Below are 20454 nucleotides of genomic sequence, written 5' to 3'. Positions count from 1 at the left end.
TTCTCAAGCCACAACATATACCACAAAATATACATTACGACTACATAAAACCCCATCTTTCTTTGCGCCGCCCATTACGCTCCTACATTGATGTCCCTTTGCCCGGCATATGCGGCTGCTGCCCTGCCTGCCCTCCTCCCAAAGACCGTACCAGACGTGAGGCCACTGCCGCCTGGATAGTTGCCGTGAAACAAGCCTCCCAGCATCTCGCCCACACAGTACACGCCTGGGATCAGCCTCCCCTTCTCGCCGACGAGCTGTGCCGTCGCTGGATCCACGCGCAGGCCGCCAAACGTAAAGGTGATGCCGCACGTCACCTTGACGGCCAGAAACGGCGGCGTATCCAGCGCCAGCGCCCAGTTGGACTTGGGCGGCACGAGGTGCGGTCCCGTGGACAAGCCATCTTTGACAGCCGGGTTCCATCTAGCAGCCGCATTGTCGGCAGGCAGCGCGTGCACGGCGTCGTTGTACGCGCGGATGGTCGCGAGCAAGGCCTGCGTGTCCACAAGGCCGCGCGCGGCGCAGAGCGCGGCCAGCTCTTCCAGCGTGGCGGCCTCGAGCCGCTCGGCGCGCTCCCGGCGGTATTCCTCTTTGCGCAGCCATCCGCTCGTCTGCGCGTCCCAGATCTGAAAGGCCGCGTGCTCGGGCTGCTCGAGGATGGCGCGGCCAAACTTGGCGTAGGTGTAGTTGCGCACGTCCTCCCCTTCGTCCACGAAGCGCTGGCCGTGGATGTTGAGCATCAAGCCCAAGGGGTAGCCAGATTTGGTGTACTCGTTGGAGGCCATGCGGTCGCCTTGCCGCGGGTCCGCATACGTGGCATCCCAGGCGACGGAGTGACAGCCGGCCCAGTCGCCGACGGGCTGCGCACCGAGCGCTTCCTGCGCGAGCTGGAGGCATTCGCCCGTATTGTACGGAGTGCCGCGCACGGCAGCCTTATCCCACCCCGCGCCGAGAAAGCGTCTGCGCATCTCCGGGTTGGCTTCAAATCCGCCGGCCGCCAGTATCACCGCGCTGGCTGTCACGTTTGCCTCTGTATCATCATTTCTGACGCGGGCTATAACACGCCTACCATCTGCCGCATGATGCAGTGAGATGAGTTCTGTGGCAAAGTATACCTCTATTCCATGCTTGGAAGCTGCGACCTTGTAGTCTTCAATCAGGCTTTTACCGCCATCCAGAGTCTTGAGACACAAACCACCCCAAAATGTGAGCTTTCCATCAACCTCGTACGCCTGTCGATTAAACGACAGCGCGAAACGAATGCCGTTGGCAGCAAGCCACTTGACTGCCGCGTTGGACTCGGATACAAGCGCCTGAGAGAGGTCTGGGTCGGACTTGTCCTCGCAAACACGACGGATGTCGCTGAGAAAATCATCTTGGGTGTATGGGGCAAGCTGAACCTTGGCGGCTTGCTCCTCGGACACGTTGCTCACCAGCTGGAGAATATCTTTCAGCCCGTCATGCGCAATGCGGTACGCACCGGCCGTAAAATAAGAGTTTCCACCTGCCCATTCTTCGGGGCATCTGTCTATGAGAACAACGTTCTTGGCTCCAGATTGTCGTGCTGAAAGTGCTGCAGAGAACCCGGCGTTGCCACTACCGACAACAAGCACATCACAATGCGACGGGGCGGGCATGATCAGAACTCAGCTATGCTATGGCAGCTGCCTGCTCCTAGCAACGAAGACGAGAGTTTAATCGCGCAAAAAGCGGAAGGGAGGATGATTATCTCACACATCCACCGTGAGGCATTTGACAGAGCCAGTGGAGAGGTCATGACGTTGCAGAAGAGATGATCTGATAAAGCGCTCGGTGTAGGGTGGGTAGCGAGTTAGGGCGCCGACCCAAGCTCCGATCGTGTGCCGAGCCATAAACGCTGTCTGCCCAGGGAGCCTACCTACTGAAGCAATGGCGCTGGCGTCCCTGAAATCTCATTTGCACGCGCGATTCTCGATTTTCTCTGAAGTAATTGGGGATGAGAGCATTTGTCGAACATGCAATTCTATTGTTAAAGCTTGCTTGTAGCTGCGCCGGTTTCCGGAGCCGATCGGACGCGAACACGAGCCGGATCCGATGAGTAGACGGGCCTAGTGCGAACGAAAATCACGAGTCGCCATAAATACAATATCGAAGGAACATGCGAGGGAGTAGAGCGTCCGTAACTATTGAAAGCATGCATCGTGCTCAGCGTGCATAACACATGTACTAGCAGTTGTTTATTGCATTACTAACCAATGGTGTATCTGCTGATCATCGATCTGGTGGTTGTATCGTATCATGAGGCCATGTGTTATCATGGGTGCCGTTTCTGCGGACAAATGGTTGGTCGTTTGGCGCGAAGACTTGACAATAGATGATACCGGCGGCTAGGTGTTTCAATTACGGTCGCTGGGGGTATAATCCTTCTTTTTAAAAAATGAATTGGGTGGCCACGGATATTGCACTCGTTTCTGTATGTTGTTAGGCATACTTGCAGATTCTGGGTACGTACCAATGTGCCCATATCTTGCGACGCGACATCACAACTCCAAATGCTGCGGGATGCAGGGGGCAGACTTGTCGACCAAATCACTATCCGCAGGACTGGTACAATTGGCTGTGAGCCTCTGCTTGTAACAAGAGGCTCAAGTCAAGAGTCAGGGTTGGCGAGGCTGGCCAAGTGCTCATGCATCGGACCAGACCCTCTTTGCGCAAATAGGGTCTGCGACTAAGCCTATCCAAGACAAAGCTCAGCGAAACTGGAACCAGTTTTCTGGCGCAACCACCGATCTCTGTAGGCAGCCCGCCAGCTTATCGGCAAAAGCTAGCCGGCACAGGGTACGAATACGCGTGGGAACGGGCAGGTGCACGCGATCTCATGTATTGGCGAGAGTCTGGAGATGTTGATGCAGCCCCCTGTTGAGGCTGATGACAGAGTTGATTTAGCGACATTTTGATGAATGTCTTGTCTTGTCTGCTGGGAGCTCTGCCGATGCTGTGGGAAACCGGGCGGTTTGCGGTTGCGAGCGATTACGGTTCGAGCTCGGCTGTGGATGCGAGGTCCCAGTACCGACTCCCGATTACCGCGTCAACGGCAGCTGGTGCGGGCGGGAAATGAGACATGGTCGATGATGATGGGAGTGCATGCTAGTTCGGCTCTGGGAGGCGAGCAGCTGGGGCCGTGGTCATGGTGGCGTTTGCCTCGATGAGGAGATTGCTTCATGTCTGTCAGCCGCTATGAAACGGCTTCACTGCAGCAGTATTTTTTTTTAGCAAAAAAAGAAGCCACTCGGACCGGACTCGTCGAATTAGAAACGAATGCAATTGGCATGGGTAGCCGATGGATGTAACTACTGATGGGAGCCCCGAATGGAAGAGAGAGACTGGAGATAATCGGTGGAGCCGTGGGTGATTGGGCATTGCTGGTGGCTTGTCCCTTCAAGCTCGTCTTCCCCCATCGACCTAACTAACCCCACCAAAAAAACTCGCTGCCCCTGGCAGAATCGCCCCCAGGCTGGTTGGAGCGTTTGCCGCTACAGAGTTCATTGCTACCTCCTACCAGGTACCTACACCTAAATAAATAATAATAAAGGGCGGTGAAAATCCTGTTGCGATGCCACCCAAGCACCCTCCTCTCCACCTCAACTAACTAGCACTCGACAATAATAACCTTCCCACATCCCCCCCTTTGCCACACCTCTCTCCTCAATTGTCTCTTGCTCCTCTATCTTTTTTTCCTGTCTTGCCGCTGTACTCCTTGACACCCTTTCAACATGGCTGCTCGTGCTCAGAACATTGGCATCAAGGCCATCGAAATCTACTTCCCCAGCCAGGTATGTCTTTGCTTGACCTACCCCTCCAAACCGACCCCTCCATGACTACGATTCTGGGTTGGGCCGCCACCATCTCGCTCAACCTCGCCCAAAACTAATTCCAGTGCCCTGCAGTATGTTGAGCAAAGTGAGCTCGAGAAGTTTGACGGTGTTGCCGCCGGCAAATACACCATTGGTCTTGGCCAGACCAAGATGGCTTTCTGCGACGACCGCGAAGGTACAGACTACCCCTCCAGCTCCCGACACCGCCTCGTGCACCGCGTGCATGCCCCAAACCACGCCAAACTGACCTTCTTGTCACTTCAGACATCTACTCCATGGCTCTGACCGTCACCTCGAACCTCCTCCGCAAGTACAACATTGATGTCAACTCGGTGGGCCGTCTCGAGGTCGGCACTGAGACCCTCCTTGACAAGTCCAAGTCGGTCAAGTCAGTCCTCATGCAGCTTTTTGGCGAAAATACCAGCATCGAGGGTGTTGACACCATCAACGCCTGCTACGGCGGCACTAACGCCTTCTTCAACTCCATCAACTGGGTCGAGTCCTCTGCCTGGGACGGCCGTGACGCCATTGTCGTCTGTGGTGACATTGCTCTCTACGCCAAGGGTGCTGCCCGCCCTACTGGCGGTGCTGGTGTCGTTGCCATGCTTGTCGGCCCCAACGCTCCCGTCGTTGCCGAGCCCGGTCTGCGTGGCACCTACATGCAGCACGCCTACGACTTTTACAAGCCCGACCTGACCTCTGAGTACCCCTACGTCGATGGCCACTACTCCATCAACTGCTACACCAAGGCCCTGGATGCGGCCTACCGCGACTACTCCAAGCGTGAGGCCAAGCAACAAAACGGCAACGGCGCCGCCACTAGCGAGGGAGGCAAGACCTCGCTCGACCGCTTTGACTACCTGACCTTCCACGCCCCCACCTGCAAGCTGGTCCAGAAGTCCTACGCTCGTCTCCTGTACCACGACTTCCTCGCCAACGCCGACCTGCCCGCATTCGCTGAGGTCGCCCCTGAACTCCGCGACATGGACTACGAAAAGTCCCTGACCGACAAGGCCGTCGAGAAAACCTTCATGGCCCTTACTAAGAAGCGTTTCCAGGAGCGCGTCAACCCTGCTATCCAGGTCGCTACCATGTGTGGCAACATGTACTGCGCTAGTGTATGGGGTGGCCTCGCCAGTCTGCTGTCCCTTGTCCCCGCCAAGGACCTTGAGGGTAAGCGCATCGGCCTCTTCAGCTACGGCTCTGGTCTCGCCGCCTCGTTCATGTCCTTCCGCGTCAACGGCAGCGTCGAGAACATTGCCAAGGTTCTCGACATCCCTGCCAGACTCGAAGCCCGCCGTGCCGTCCCCCCCGCTACCTACGACGATATGTGCAACCTCCGCAAGCAGGCCCATCTCCAGAAGGACTATACCCCCAAGGGTGAGACCTCGACCATCAGCTCCGGTGCTTACTACCTCACCAAGGTGGATGATATGTTCAAGCGCGAATATGCTGTCCAGGCCTAAATGCATAGATGATTGTTGGGACATAGAATGACGCAATACGAATTTGCCATGAGCGGGAAAAGAACGAGGGTTCGTCCAACTTTGCTAATAGACAAGCTGGTGTGAGGGAACAAGGACACACTAATTGCGGCGATTTTGCAGTGCCAGACTACACTCTGAACTCGAAGCTGCACCTTGTATATATGTTTGGTGTCTAGGAACCGCGCCACGCGATATAAACTGATGATGGAATATCTTCAGATAAGGCCACAGGCCATAGAATCAATGAGCGTTTTTACAGTACAATTGACTGACCACTAAGTGTCAAGTGCGCAAGCAAACGTATCCTGCACTTGTGAGCGGGATAGGGGTGATTTTAATATTTAAAAAATAATGATTAATAAGTTGAGATGGACCTGAGATAAGGAGGGATTGTAAGTATTGACGGATAGTAGTCACATCATTGTTGCGTCGCATTGTGCCACGACTCTAGATTTGTAAGCGTGCCCCCCCCGATCAACTGGTCGTAGACCTTACAAAGAAAGGCTGTGTGGCGAGAGTTTCCGAGTCTCTGCATCCTAGGGAATCGCTCTTCAAGCAGCGGCCCCAATACTCTCCAGCGCCTTTGGATCGAGGCGCTTCCAGTCCCCGAAGGGCAGGACGAGGATCGCCAGTCCGGTGACACCAATCAGAATGGCAAAGGCTGTTTTGATGCCCGACATGTACCCGAGAAGGATTGTATGAAGTAGCTCTGGGGGAAACGCAGCGCGGATCTGGGTCGCTCCCGTGGCCAACAGAGCACCGGGCTGAATATCCGGTGCGGCGGCTGTCACTACTTGGATTAGCCTGTTAGCGAAGGCAGACTGTGCTGAAGACAGGACCATCGCGGCGCCAAGCGTCTGAGAGACTGAATATGGAAGAAGAATTTAGTTTGCATCCGAGGCTGGCAATGTAGCGATGACCCTGGCGACTTACACATGATGATGCCAGTAATGGCAGATAGATCCTCTGGCTTGGCGGTGCCTTGAGCATGGATGATGGGGATTTGGAAAGCACCGCCGTACGCCACTCCGGCAAGAATCTGGTACCCGATCCAGTTGCCTGTGGGAGTGCCAATGTCGAATGTATACAGCAGCCCACAGGCAACGGTGCCCAGCACTGCTCCGATAGCCATCAGCGGCGTAGAAATGCCATTGGCGGCGATACTCGCTCCGACAAGGATGCTTCCGATAATGGCTGCCAATATGAACGGGATATTTCTGACACCTGACATGATGGGGCTGACATTGTCAATGCTCTGGAAATAGATGGGCAGAAAGTAGACAATGGTGAAGAAGGACGCGACCACGAGGAACGAGTACGCGGCATTGACCCAGACAATGTTCATGCGCATCAGTCGCGACTCAATCATGGCTCGGCTTCCATTGTAGATTTCCCAGCCGACAAAGGCGGCGACGATGAGGACGAAGCCGACGAGGAGCCCGACGACCTTGGCCGAGTTCCACGCGTCCGTCTGGCCGCCGGCCTGCATGGCCAGCACGTACGCGATGACGGCGCCCATGACGAAGACGACGCCGACCGGGTCCATCTGCAGGGCCTTTTCGCGCCACGTCGCCTGCGTGGGCCGCGCGAGCTTGGGGTTGGCGAAGAAGACGAGGATGATGACGGCCGAGACGGCGCCGATGGGGAGGTTGATGTAGAAGCACCAGCGCCAGGTGACGCGGTCGGCGAAGACGCCGCCAATCAGCGGCGCCACGACCGAGGCGGCGCCGTAGGCGGCGCCGATGATGACCGTGTACAGCGGGCGCCGCGCGGGCTCGACGGCAAAGGCGAGCAGCGTGTAGCTGCCGGAGCCGATGCCGGCGGCGCCGATGCCGGCAATGGCGCGGCCGACGATCAAGGCCGTCGACGTCGGCGCCACGCCGCATATCAGGCTGCCCAGCTCAAAGATGAAGAAGGCGACGAGGTACGTGGTCTTGAGCGGGAAGTACTTGTAGGCCTTGCCCCAGAGCGGCTGGAAGCCGCCGCCGGTCATGAAGTAGGCGGACCCGTACCAGGCGACGTCGGAGAGACCATGGAACTCGTCGGTGATTTTCGGAATAGCCGTGGCAACGATTGTCTAGAATCGCCCTGTGTCAGCTTGAGCCCGGCATCGATCTAGGCTGTGTTGGTGGGTGTTAACGTACGTTATCCAAGGCCATCATGAACATGCCCAAGCCCAGGGCCAAGGTTAGAAAGAACAGCGTCAGCCCCTGCGGATAGTCGTCCTTGTTTTGCGCTTTTGGCTCCGAAATGCCTTTTTCTTCATCAGAGAGGCTGTGTTTAGAATCGGCGGTTGCTTGACGATGCTCAGGTAGAGCCTCGCCTCCATCGCCGGCAAATTGCTCCGGCTCTGCCATTGTGGTGTTGTTTTTCGTGGCCATGGCGAATGCCAATTCGTTTTAAGACAGATCGAATATACCGAACGGTATTTTTGCCTTTCCACTATCTTGGCTAGAAAGAATGGTTTCAACGACCAGGTAGACATCACTGCCGGGACAGCATCAAGTCTTATACGCGGGCACATGAAAACATTACAAGCACCGCAGGGTATTGGCGCCTCTACTTGTTGTGGGAGTTTGTCCGCAAGGGAAATTGGTCATATGCGCCCGGAAATATCGGACAAGGAGTTTAAAGGGGGACAGGTATTCTTGATCGGCTTCTATGTTGCGCCTCGCCGACGTCGTCGCGCGTATAAGTGTAGGTGGTAATTTTAGCCGAACGGCGGACGAATGTCACGAGTAACTGTCTGCGAAGGGCAACGACCCGTCCGGCCGCTCCACTTTCTACGCTTGTTTTGATTTTTAATTTCTTATTAGATTCTTCAAAGCCTAGAATCGGGCAACAATTGCACCGATCTAGTTACTTCGTCCGATACGAAATGGTGCAGGGTGACGCGGCGGCGGACAGGGCTGAACTGAGGGATCCCACCTCGGCACAACAGAGGATAACGTTCGAGGCAGCAAACGTACCATTGACCGCCAGTAGAAACTGTGCTACGGAGAAGGACTCGGATGAATTGCTCAGTGCAGGTGGGTTACGTGAGATCGCCTCGAGGTCTCAAGTCTAGGTTGTCTGCGCTGCAATGTGCCTGTCTGCTGTAGTTTGGCGATCCAACCAACACGATGCCGAGCGTCGTGTTATTATGCCTAAAATATTATTACTCAGATTAAAAACCTCAAGGATCCTGGAACAGTTAATGATACAAATATGACAATATCCGTTCCCTTCCTTCACCCGCATTAGAGTATCCTGGGCCAGTAACTCGTCTCTCCGCAAGTCCACCAAAACTCCGCCGTTCGGCGTTTGCAGCTCTGATGGCTGATAGTTGACAAGGCACGCAACATGCACCTTTCATACCTAAGCGACATGCCTCTCTTCCCTGAACTCGCAAATATGCCATTTTCTCGCTGATTTACGCCTGCCCATTTGAACCACAAGCAGCGCCTTTGGCCCGAGATCCGCACTCCGAACTGTTTCTTTGGCCCGCCTTCCGACCATGGCGGACAGAGACTCTCGCCAGGCAAAGCGGCGCAAGACACGAAAGGGCACCCGCAGCTGCTGGGAATGCAAGCACCGCAAGATCCGCTGCATTTTTACGGCGCCGGAAGATGCCGTGTGCGCCAGCTGTGCCCGGCGCTGCAAAGAGTGCGTCAGCCAGGAGTTCCCCGACCAGACGACGCCGGAGCGCAGCAGTAGGCTGGTCGGCGATCGCTTCCAACGCATGGAAGCCATGATTGCCACGCTGGCGAAGCAGCCCTTGGTGACTGATTCCCGCAGCCCCAATTCTGTGGCTGCGTCGGTCTCTGCTGCGTCGGAGCCCACTCCGGTAGGTACTCCTAGTCGCACGGTTTGACAGCAAACGCTAACCTTGGACTCACAAGGGGAGTGTTGATGAAGCTGCTATACCTGGTTTCTTTGTTTACGAAGACAAGTTCCGCACACCTGCTTCGTCGCCCGATGCTATTCACCCCCAGGTGATCATAGCACCGATACCGACACCGGCTGCGACAAGCACCAAGGCTCGCGACGTTGCAAGAACCCTGCTTGCCGCCTATCCCGGCGAAGCGTTCATAAAAGTACTCGCTGATGCAGGCAGGTTATTTCTCAATATGTACCTGACCATGTATCATTCCTATCGCGACATTGACGTCTGGATTGACCATCCGGATCAGGCCCGACCAGATTACCATTTACTTCACACGCGGCACACGGCCGAGTCACATCCCGCCGTCATCGCAGAGCAGATGCTCATTTTTGCCAACGTCCTGCAACAAGCTGGGAGCGATACGCTGGCCAAACTCGAAGCACTCTCTGATGAGCCCCCACAGGTTATTATGGCCCGTCTAGCTACCACTGCCACGGCCATGGTCACCACTCACAACATGATTCTGGACACGTGCGACGGCATGACGTGTCTGATACTCGATAGCATATACCAAGCCAATCAAGGCAATGTGCGCCGCGCCTGGCTTGCCCACAGACGCATTGTGAGCATCGCACAAGCCCTCGGCCTGCACCGCCGTCCTTATCGAGCCCTAAGTATCAAGTCAATTCAATCCAGCTGCATCCTGGATCCTCGGTTCCTCTGGCACCGTCTCGTCCACATTGATCGCGTTCTCAGCCTGATGCTTGGCCTGCCAGTTGCCTCCTCCGATTCGTCCATGGTGTCTGAAGCAGCTCTCACCCAGGATACACCCATGGGCCAGCTCGAACGCCGGCACGCCTTTGCGGCTGGTCAGATCTTGGAGCGCAATGATCGCGAACCAACCCCAGAAGACTATGATCTAACGCAGCGCATCGATGCAGATTTACAAAAAGCCGCCAATAATATGCCTAGCAGATGGTGGCTCGAGCCTACTTGGAAGCCCGCCCTCACCAGCACACAGCGGTTCTGGGAGTCGCGGCGACTGCTTAACCAGATATACCACTTCTATCTTCTGCACCAACTACATCTGCCGTACATGGTCATTGGCTCGGCACCATCGGAAGCCAACCAGAGCCACTACGAGTATAGCCGCAGTACCTGCATCAGTGCCAGCCGGGACATATTGACGCGCTGCCTACACAACATTGCCCAAGACGGCTTCGTGTCTCACTGTCGACTACTTGACTTCTTGGCGTTGATGTCTTCCCTTACTCTACTACTCAGTCACCTCTATGCAAGGGGGACGGGCCCGTTCTACTTGGCCCACCAGCGTCTCTCCGATCGCGGCATGATTGAGCAGCTATTAGAGGCGCTGGAAGTAGACGGGCCGGTAGATGGTGGCGAGTCAAAGATACCAGCGGCCAAGATGATAAGGCAGCTTCTGGAAATAGATGCTAGTCTAGACTCGGGCTTTGGTAGTGGTACGCCTGACAGCAGTAGCTCCGGTACCGTCCGCCCACACGATGCTGAACCAATCCGGTTTTTCGTCCCCTGCTTCGGAGTGTTGAACATTTCCAGAGATGGCAAGATTACCTTTGAGGGCAACAGCACCGGCGACTCGGCAGGAGATTTTCCACAGCCGCAAGGCCCGACATATGATGGCGGTTCTAGTGGGAGGGCGGCGCCAATGCACGGAGTGTCTGCTGACATTGGGACACTCTCCGTGCACTCTTCTCAGGATGGTTTCTTGCCTGTGACATCAAATCCGTCGTCTTCGGAGGATAATAATGCTTGGGCATTGCAGGGTGTTGATTTTGCTTTTTTCGAAAGCTTGTTGCGAGAAAGTTCTGCGCAGGTAGGGGACAATGGGAGTGGCAACTTATGGGCCAGTGCTGCGGGCATGTAGGAGGGTTGTACTACAAGTTTGGTGTATTATGCCAAGTGAATGTATAGTATATAATAGATGATACTTCAGTTGTCGATTAAATAATCATCACTTGTATGTGCACAGGAGAAGACTCACGACTCTGATAGACGATAATCGGCACAGGATCGCAACAGCAGCATTTGGCTAGGAACAAAGAAACGAATTCGCTTCGCAACTCATTCCTCCCTCAGGTTTAACTGAAAGTCGGAAAACGTGACTGGGAGCTTGGTCAAGGGGTCCGCCGGGGCGCTCTCACGCGTGGGCTTGGCGCCGTAGATTCCCACGTAAATACAGCTTGCCAGGCCCTGGCCGTCATCTTTGTTGAACGCCCAAGTGACCTGCCGCAGCTGGCGCCTCGTGCGGCCGTGGTTCTCCAGCACGTACACCCACGCGTCGGTCCCCTGGCGCTCGATGCGGACGGTGACGCTGGCGCGCGCCGTGTCCACGATGGGGCTCAGGCTCCAGTCGGACAGGATGTCGGTGCCGACGACGCCGAGCGCGGGCGCGCCGTCGGTAAATTCGACGCCGGCCTTGATGGACCGCGCGCCTGCGGCGGCGGCGGCGCGGCCCGACGACGGCGGGTAGGCGAGGACGAGCCCGCCCTGGTCGTAGAGCGTCCTCCACGGCGCCGTGACGGTGACCTGCACGCTGGCAAACGCCGACGCGGACACGGTGGTGAAGAGGAACGGGGCGGTGAAGTTGTCGCGGTCCGCGGCCGGTCGCCAGATGTCGGTGTCGGGGGGCACGTGCATCGTCACGGCCTGCCGGAGGGGCGAGACGGGTTTGGCGTCGCCGTAGTTGCGCCACTGCCAGACGCGAGAGCCGCCGCCGGACGAGGCCGGTGTCGTCTGCGCCGCCCCGGACGAGGCGAGTAAAGCGGCGCTCACGACAAACTGAGGGAAGAGCATTTTTGGAGAGGGAAAGGAAGAGTATAAAAGGGAACAAAGTAGGGGACCGGAGGTCTGAGCTAGGCAGAGAGGAGGGCTGGATTTATAGAGCGATACTAGTACATGCATACATGCTGCTATCCATTTACTTGCTATCCCCCTCCCCCGCCGATCTTGGCGACACTCCGCGATCGATGTGCGACGGGGCTGAGCTTCCCCGCCCTGCATCATCGACCGTCTTGGGCGAGGCTCTTCTTCATCTTGGTCTTGCAGCTCTATTGAGGGTGGTCATCGGCGGCACAAAAAGCCAGGCGATGCGCTCTACACTATAATATTACACGAATTACACGGGTTTTCTATAATCTGGTTCGACAACCCTGGGGCTTGCCTCTTCTTACTTGTTCTCCTTGTACTTCCACTCGGCTCGTCTGTGCAGGTGGTAGTCGCCACTCTGAATGGCCTTCCAGATGCCGTACAGACCACCGACAGGCCACTTGCCCTTGAGCGACTGCCTCGTCTCCTGTCTCTTGCGGCGGTTGGCCTCGACGTCAATCTTGACCTTGTCGTAGACGGTGGGCAGCGTGGTGGCGCTGTACTTTTCCCGCAGCGCCGTGTACCACGGCTTGTCGTAGACCGTCCAAAAGTCCTCCTCGGCGTAGTACGTGTGCGCGTACAGCCACTTGCGGCCGCCGAGCGCCTGCAACTTGGCCTCGAGGTCGCGGTTCTTGTCGACAAACTCCTCAAAGTCGGCAGGGCCCCAGCCCCAGAGGCCAATGTTGAGCATGGGCGCCTGCTGCTGCTGCTGCTGCTGCTGCTCGGTACCCGTCGGGGGCGGCCCAGAGACCTCGGTGAGGCCAGTGTGCGGATGAAACGTCGGCTGCTGCGTGGGCTTGAGCGGGCACAGCCACAGCGGCCAGATGTTGAACGTGTCGGCCGTGTAGTCGACAAAGGCCTCGGCGTTGGGGTACGGCAGGGACAAGTCCTGGACAACGAAGCGCGCCGACTCGCCGCTGGCGTGCAGCGCGCGGTACATCATGCGGGTGTGGATAAAATCGTCGAGGAACCAGCGCGTCCACTTGTTGAAGGGCACCAGCTTGAAGTAGTTCCAGCCCTGGGCGCCGACCCAGAAGCCGGCGCGGTCGTAGCGGAAGAGGTACTCGGCGAGCGGCACGTAATCGGTGCAGGACGTCTGGGCGGCACCGTCGGCGGCCGTCGCGGCCGAGGGCAGGGCTTTCGTGGAATCGCGGGCGTGCAGGTAGAACCACGGGTCGAGGGCGCGGCTAAAGGTTTGTGGGGTGCGGTCGGCGGGAATCTCGTCGGTCATGCGGCCAGTGACGACGACGCCGTGGTCCTTGGAGAAGAGGATGCCGTCGACGTAGTCGTTGGCCGGGTTCTCCGTCTCGGCGCGGACGCGGGCGACGGCCTCTGCGACGGAGCTCGTGCGGTGGTACGTCGTCTGGACGTACTTGCGTGCCTCGACGAGGCGGAGCTCCATGAGGGTGGTGACGCCGAGGGTGCCGACGGCGCCGGCAGCGCCGCGGAACAGGTCGGCACGCTCCTCACGGGAGGCGCGCACGACCTCACCGTTGCCGAGCACCATCTCGACATAGTTGATGGTCTCGTCAAAGAAGCCGTGGCGGAACGAGGAGCTCTCGCCGGCGGTGCCGGCGTAGCCGCCGCCAGCGGTGATGCCGGGAAACTCCATGACGACGGGGGGCACGAGCCCGTGCGGCAGCGTGGCCTCGACGAGGCGGTCCATGGGCACATTGGGCTCGACGAGGGCGGTGCGCGCGGCGCGGTCGACCGACAAGACGTGCCGCAGGGCGCTGATGTCGACGATGCCGGCCTGGCCCGGCCGCGGCCGCGTGCTGTTTGTCGAGCCGTGGAAGATGCGGTACGACTCGCGCTTGTCGAAGAAGCCGCGGACGGCGGCCGCGATCTTGGTCACGGCCTGTTTGTGGCGCTCCATGGCGTCGATCGGGGCTGTCGTGGCGGGCGGGATGCGAGATGATGAAGCTTGTCCGTGTTTTTTTCTGCGACCAAGTTTGGTGGTGCTTGGTGGAGCTCCACTACGGGGGACATGCCGGATATGAGGCGAGATGGTCTCTTTACAGGCACTCCAGATGAAGCAGGGTTATTCAGACCTATTTCCTGTTTATTCTCTGCTACTTGAACTGCTAAAGAAATTCCCATTCCAGTCTCCGTTTCGCCGAAAGAAACCCTCTCATGCGAGTGACAAAAACACCAGCTTTGAAAAGGGTGAAAGGGGGAGAGGGTACATAAATTCAGTGAGTCAAAAAACAAGTGGAATTCAAAATACAAAAGAATTGAAATAATCAAGAAAATAGCAAGAATCCGTATAGTTACTAACCGGTGGTCTGTTCTGTCACCGTGGTGGTGGGCAATTGCATTTGCATCATGAATCAGCCAACAGGTAGCTTCCCGCACCTTTGTAGTGTCCCTGCAATCTAGACGCGAAACTCGTGTTCGAGGAAAGGCAGCCTTTTCCAAATCCTGCCCGAGGCTGTAACTATCCGTAGCTGAAGGTAGGCGCAGTGTAACACAAGCAAGCCTCCGCAGGTCGCCGACAGCGACTTCGTAAAATGTGTTTGCCTCGTTCGGAGAGATGAGAATTCTAGAACAGGGTAACAGGGGTCAACGGGAGAAAGTGGAACAAATTCATTCATGACACGGACTTCATGACACGGAGCGGTCTCCTGCAATGGTACCGGCAAGGTCCAAATTCCTCGCGAGGCTCTGACAATATCGGAAATTATGTTGGGGGCTAGGTGCTCAGCCGACAGCCCGCTCCAACATCAAAGTAAGGAGTGATTCCAGACTCTATCTCACTCTGTCATAAGCCGCTTCCAAAAGTGTTTGACTAGCAAACATTGGAGAAGGAGTGGAGGGCAGAACGGTCTCGATGGTAGAAGTTGTTCGTATATAAGTGCCCATTGACTCCCCGGTATAGAACGTGTGGTCAATAAAGTACTCGGTGCAAAACAACAATATTATCAAACTGTTATACAAATTCTCACTCCAAGATGGTATTGTTTTCTGGTCTTCTCGTTCTTACTCTGTGGGTGGTGGACGGGGGAGCGGATAACCTCACGACGAGACTTCGCTCAGGTAATGTGACTGAGACTGAGTCCCCTCCGCACCGGAAAGCAACAGGTGGCGGAGCTGAATCGGTTATACTGGTCACAACGAGACCAAGTGTGCCGCTGCCTGAGCCGAGTGTGAGTGCGAGTGTGACCAGTGGCGAGGGGACGACGACTGCAAAAAACACCGGCTTCCGTCCTCGGCCAGACATTAGCAAAGGTCCCCCGCATCAATGGACCAATACAACAACATGGGCCACCACAACGAGTGGCAGCGCCGAACCGACCTCGATTCTCCCTGATCCGCCATATACGAGCACGCGCCAACCATTCCACGCCAAGTGCCCCCCGACCGAGCACTACGTCGCTGAGTTTGATGCCACCATCACTCTGTCTGACTGTCATGGTCCAACCAATCTCGAATGGGGCTGTGCCGCAACCACCACGGTAGCCATAGCAGCGCCCACTGACAAGACGGTTTCGCTGGGGTGTACCGCATTTACAGGGACGGGCGAAGCGCTGCCAACTTACACGGACTGGCCTCCTGGAGAAATTGAATTCGAAGAGGATGACAGGTCGTCAGAAGACGGACACACTGCCTGTAATCTATGGTTTCTCAATGTAAGTTAGCCCATCACGCTACAGTACCGTCGCAATCTAACAGCTGGATAGATGTGTGTCATTTAGGGTCGAGTCAAGATCCGCGGTATACACTGGAAGTTTCCCGGCGGTATTGTGCTGCCTCCTGGTCCACCGCCCAACATCAAGCTTCCTCCAGGAATTACCATCCCTGGCGGCAAATTACCCGGTCCTTGGCCACCGGTCACGCTGGGAAGGGATGGCAAGATCACATATCCCACGAATGAGCCCACAGAATGCAAGACCAAGTCCGCAGAGATTTGCTCAACGACTGAATCCATCATCATCACGACCACGGCCAACCAGCAACCTCTCACCACCACTTCGACCGTCTCTTCGTGCCAAACAATTCACGGCTGTCATGTGGAGGATGATGACAGCACCACTACAAAGCAATGTACCGGCGGCTCAACAACTACCTTAGGTCGTCGAGCGATACCAGCGGCAACTGCTACGGCACAAGTACCCTTCTCCGTGCTACCAGAGTCAAACCTCCACCTCGGTAGCAGATACGAGTGTCCTGCTGTTGTGGTGGATGACTATATCATCTACCCAACAGATCCTGACAATGTCCGATATCTTGTTGACTACCTTAAAAACACCCCATCACAGTTGGACAACTCAGTCAAGCTCTGGGAGAAGGCCACGCAAGTCCATGGAGGCGCATTCACAGCGTTTTTCTACATCGATGAACTGACCAACATGGAAGCACAGCACATGAAGTCACTAACGTCTCTAGGGGTCGGTGACTTTTATGCTATTGTGGACACCAACAATGCTGCTGGCTTCACCGGCTCCGGATCTAACGAGGATATAAGACCGCCGGATCGTGGTCCTTGGGAGCTCTCACAAATCTCAACCCCCCCTGGGGGAAAATGGTCCGACGCATGGGATAACAAGAACAATCCGCAGAGGTTTGACTATGATGCGGGTGGTCCACTAGGTCGAGGACAGACCATCTATCTGGTTGAGGACGACGTCGACCAACGTGCTTTCGTACGCCGAAGTCTGCCACTCGAAGTCGAGACGCATCGCTAAACATGACTATAGGAACTCTCAAGTGCCAAAATACGGTACATAGACGCTCAAAACTTCCCTCCAAAGCACACAGGTGACCGGTTACTTCGACACGGCACGCAGGTTGGCAGCATCATTGTGGGCAAGACGTTGGGTCTGGCGAGGAATGCAGAGCTCGTCGTAGTGCGCAACTCCAATAGCTCGCCCAGAGATCCGAACATGCACATCCATGATCGGTACTTGGCAAGTCTGGTCGCCATTCTTGATGAGATTGTATCACTGAGTCCGGCCCAGCTGGCCAAGGTGGTGATCAATATGAGTTTTGGCTGGGAGGAGCGGCAAGTTGAAGAGTACATGAAAAAGCAGCACTTTGCTATTCTTTGTAAGGAATAACTTGGCCTTGTCGTTTCCCTTTGTCGTTGCAAATTGCTAACTAGCTGCTAGACAAGTTGCTACAAGTCTTTGACAAGTTTGGCGTGGCCATGGTCGCGGCGACACACAATAAAAATAATCAGGGCCCTATATACCGCCAAAAGATAAACGGCTGGCCGAGTCGATTCGCGGATCCCAATGCGCCGCCCCACGAAAAGCTAGAAAACTTGATTGTCGTGAGTGGCATCGACATCAACTCGGTGGTGTCTCCCCTGAACCCGTACATGAACTGGATTGCCATGGCACCTGGATTCGGAGTTCATGTTGCCAACGAAGAGTCGAAAACGCTATCTCTCGCTGATGGCGCGTCTCTAGGTCAGTCCGAACTGCTCTGATAGATATAGGCTAACAGGCCTGTGAATAAGCGTGAAAGTACGTATGATCGAGAGTTAACTGACAATTCTTTTTGTATAGCCGCTCCTCACATCACTGCCCTGATTGCATACTGGCGAAGCCTGAACCTGGCTGGCTCCTGGGGTAGCGAGCTCGAAAGGCCAGTCAATGTGAAAAAGCTCGTCATGTACATGCATCGGTCGCTGGAGTACCGCCGACTTCGAATCCCCGATTTACCCGAGGAGAATCCCAACAAGATGAGAGTGCCCTTTATCTGGACGGGTAGCGTGAAAGGAGGAGGGAATTGCTTGGTTCAGCCCACTCTTGAAGGTTGCCCGCCTGAGCTGAAGGCCAGGTCCAAAATTGCCGATTTGAAGCCTCGTGGAGCAGACTGCGCTGGTACTTCGGGATCTACTCGGAAACGTCAAGGTGACGACTCATGTCCACTAGTTAGAAGACCAGGCAGCCCGTCCGGCGGAGACGATGGCGATACCCTGACCTTCAAGCCGACCAGCACTTCCTCCACCAGCACTTCCTCCACCAGCATTTCCACTACCAGCACTTCCTCCGCCACTACTTCCTCCGCCACTACTTGGTCAACCGGCAGGGCAGAACCAACATCAGATCCTACCCCCTACTATGACTGCAAGGGAGACGCCTTATGCTCGACGCTCAATGTCAAGTTTTGCGACTTGGCCGTGAACAACATGGAACGCGGGAACAAGATATACATGGCCAGCTCTGGAACGATTGCCGGGCGTGGAAATTGCTGGGCAAGCCGGTTCGGCTACGGCTGCAGTGTTCAGATCCGCGGCAAGGATGGCAACGGCAAGGACTGCAAGATAAGCGGTGACAAGATATGGGACGCGTACCAGGACATTCGCAAGGCTGGAGATTGCCGCAGGTGCGGCTCCAAACATTTTGGCAACGGGTGCCTCGTGTCCATCGATTATGCTGGCAGCTGCAGCAACAGAATCGGCGGAGTCAACTAAATACCGACCATGGCCCGTAGATGAAGCTGTCCCGAGGTGTGACAAGGGTGACAATGTTATGCCATTGTGCTGGGATGATGATGATGTATTGCAGAGGTTCTGTGGGCTCTCGAGAGATGTAGCACTACAAGCAGCCCAGCAGGCGAGATCTCTGATTGGTCACGGCCGGGACTGGACTGGACTAACCCTAACTAGGCCCTATTAGGCTCTGAGTACCTGAGTACCCAGAACAATCATCAAGAATCATCTCCCATTTCCCTTCTTTTGTCCCCTGCACTCGCAGTAGAGAGAAAATGTCCAACTAACGTTACCTGTTGCAACAACTCGTTTCGAATCGCAAAATGCATCATGTATTTCTCGCAAGCATAGTCATCTATGGGCAATGTCCTCGAGAGTCGACGGGTTACTGCACCTGCAACAGCCCGCGCTGCAGTGAAGCGCTGTTTGCTTCCAGTGACCCCAACCCTGTAATACTTTAAAGTTCCTTTTCCTTTGTTTCCTTGTCATCAGCCACAACTTCCTTGTTCCATCACTCTTGGGATCCTTGCGTGATTTTACTCTTCGCATCTTTGATAATCCCGCCATGGACAGATACGTTCATCTTTCTCCGCTAGAGTCTCTTAATTACGACGTTCGCATTGCCATCTTGGCAGCATGCCACTCGTTCGATGATCTCGCCGCACTCATTCGTGCCTCGCCTACGTTCTTCGACACGTTTCTTTCCACTAAAAAGATGGTGCTCCTGTACGTCTCGGGGAACATTCTCGGTCCCGCAACTCGAGACGCCGCTCTTCTGGCAAAAACCTCGCTGTACTGCGACGATCACCTCGATCGTCATGTCGACGAGGTAGTCCAAGACTACAAGGCCCGTTTGCGAGTGACCGGCCCGCCGTGGGTGAAGACGATAGATGCAGAAACTGCCGTTACATTGGTACGGGTGACTCGGCTCGTCCAATTCTGCGTTGACATCTTTGGCTACGTCCACTGTCTTTATTTCGTACATGACATGGACCCAACAGAGAATGGGGCGCTTCTTCCTCAAAGAGCTCGCTTAAGTCGCCGAGAATACGCCCGTATCGCTCAAGCCGTTCTGCGCATGCAAATTCTCATACTTATCTCTGGAGCCGGATGGGGATGCGGTGGCGACACTCCCCAATTTGCCAGAGCCTCGTCCTCGCTCTTTCAAGTATGGGAATGGCATCAAATTTCGGACATGAGCGCCTTCCTTGGGAGACTTCTCTACGCATTGCGCTCCTATCATGCAGGCAGGAAACGCCGTGTCTCGTACGAAAATTGGAAGCACGCATACGGCCATAACCTAGACGCATACGTGCAAAGGGTAAAGAGTGATCTCTCAGTGGATCAATCGGTGCTTGACTTTTTATGCCAAAAGGAATGGCTTTTTTCTGGAACCTTACATCCGGGTTACGGTAGTTGGTTCTTTCTCCGTGGAAGTCATTGTACTACAACACCTCTTCCAGATGACGACGCGCATTCTGACAAGGGCAGCGACGGCAATGACTCTGGCGAGGAAGCCATATGCGGCCAGCCGTGGGCCTGGAGAGATGCGCTGCAAGGGATGCACACTTGTAGATGGGGGGTTGATGTGGTCAAGAAGCACTTCCCCGACAGCCCAGATTTTCAAGAATATGAAAAAGCCAAGGAGGCGCTGGCATCTTGGTCGTGGTTCGGGATGGTATACTGGGACCGTGAGCGGGCTGAGAAGCTGAAGCAAACAGAGGCACTGGAATCGTGCCAGACCGGGTGGCTTGTGCCATGGCAGGACTGAAACAAGTTGGTGTGATAAATACCTCTCACGGCCACAGAATCTGGCCGCACAGGTGTGCAATCACGCGTGCAAGTTGAAGAGGAGGCTGGGGCAACAGTAACGAAGGAATCAATGGAATCAATGGAATCAAG

At 55.6% G+C, this 20454-nt stretch overlaps 7 protein-coding genes across 7 annotated transcripts; 3 read left to right on the top strand and 4 right to left on the bottom strand.

Moving 5' to 3' along the window:
* Nucleotides 1–74: 74 nt before the first annotated feature.
* CCM_00311 (fumarate reductase flavoprotein subunit precursor) lies at nucleotides 75–1637 on the bottom strand (the record flags this gene model as incomplete). The annotated part of the gene is made up of 1 exon (XM_006665471.1): nucleotides 75–1637. The coding sequence occupies one exon, from the start codon at nucleotides 1635–1637 to the stop codon at nucleotides 75–77; it is 1563 nt and encodes a 520-aa protein (XP_006665534.1).
* A 2115-nt stretch (nucleotides 1638–3752) lies between these two features.
* On the top strand, nucleotides 3753–5320 carry CCM_00310 (hydroxymethylglutaryl-CoA synthase; the record flags this gene model as incomplete). Its single annotated transcript, XM_006665470.1, has 3 exons — nucleotides 3753–3812; nucleotides 3927–4029; nucleotides 4119–5320. The coding sequence occupies 3 exons, from the start codon at nucleotides 3753–3755 to the stop codon at nucleotides 5318–5320; spliced, it is 1365 nt and encodes a 454-aa protein (XP_006665533.1).
* A 572-nt stretch (nucleotides 5321–5892) lies between these two features.
* On the bottom strand, nucleotides 5893–7722 carry CCM_00309 (efflux pump antibiotic resistance protein, putative; the record flags this gene model as incomplete). The annotated part of the gene is made up of 3 exons (XM_006665469.1): nucleotides 5893–6206; nucleotides 6275–7418; nucleotides 7486–7722. The coding sequence occupies 3 exons, from the start codon at nucleotides 7720–7722 to the stop codon at nucleotides 5893–5895; spliced, it is 1695 nt and encodes a 564-aa protein (XP_006665532.1).
* Nucleotides 7723–8837: 1115 nt separating this feature from the next.
* Nucleotides 8838–11112, top strand: CCM_00308 (C6 zinc finger domain protein; the record flags this gene model as incomplete). Its single annotated transcript, XM_006665468.1, has 2 exons — nucleotides 8838–9167; nucleotides 9223–11112. 2 exons carry the CDS (start codon nucleotides 8838–8840, stop codon nucleotides 11110–11112), a joined length of 2220 nt encoding a protein of 739 aa, XP_006665531.1.
* A 197-nt stretch (nucleotides 11113–11309) lies between these two features.
* Nucleotides 11310–12041, bottom strand: CCM_00307 (uncharacterized protein; the record flags this gene model as incomplete). Its single annotated transcript, XM_006665467.1, has 1 exon — nucleotides 11310–12041. The coding sequence occupies one exon, from the start codon at nucleotides 12039–12041 to the stop codon at nucleotides 11310–11312; it is 732 nt and encodes a 243-aa protein (XP_006665530.1).
* Nucleotides 12042–12414: 373 nt separating this feature from the next.
* On the bottom strand, nucleotides 12415–13989 carry CCM_00306 (galactose-1-phosphate uridylyltransferase; the record flags this gene model as incomplete). Its single annotated transcript, XM_006665466.1, has 1 exon — nucleotides 12415–13989. The coding sequence occupies one exon, from the start codon at nucleotides 13987–13989 to the stop codon at nucleotides 12415–12417; it is 1575 nt and encodes a 524-aa protein (XP_006665529.1).
* A 1075-nt stretch (nucleotides 13990–15064) lies between these two features.
* CCM_00305 (peptidase, putative) lies at nucleotides 15065–18534 on the top strand (the record flags this gene model as incomplete). The annotated part of the gene is made up of 5 exons (XM_006665465.1): nucleotides 15065–15742; nucleotides 15809–16756; nucleotides 16811–17159; nucleotides 17237–17524; nucleotides 17624–18534. The coding sequence occupies 5 exons, from the start codon at nucleotides 15065–15067 to the stop codon at nucleotides 18532–18534; spliced, it is 3174 nt and encodes a 1057-aa protein (XP_006665528.1).
* Nucleotides 18535–20454: the final 1920 nt, after the last annotated feature.

Source organism: Cordyceps militaris, assembly GCF_000225605.1.
Source record: "Cordyceps militaris CM01 unplaced genomic scaffold CCM_S00001, whole genome shotgun sequence".
NCBI lineage: Eukaryota > Fungi > Ascomycota > Sordariomycetes > Hypocreales > Cordycipitaceae > Cordyceps > Cordyceps militaris.
Note: the sequence above shows the minus strand (reverse complement) of the source record. Positions and strands in the feature narration are given on the sequence as shown.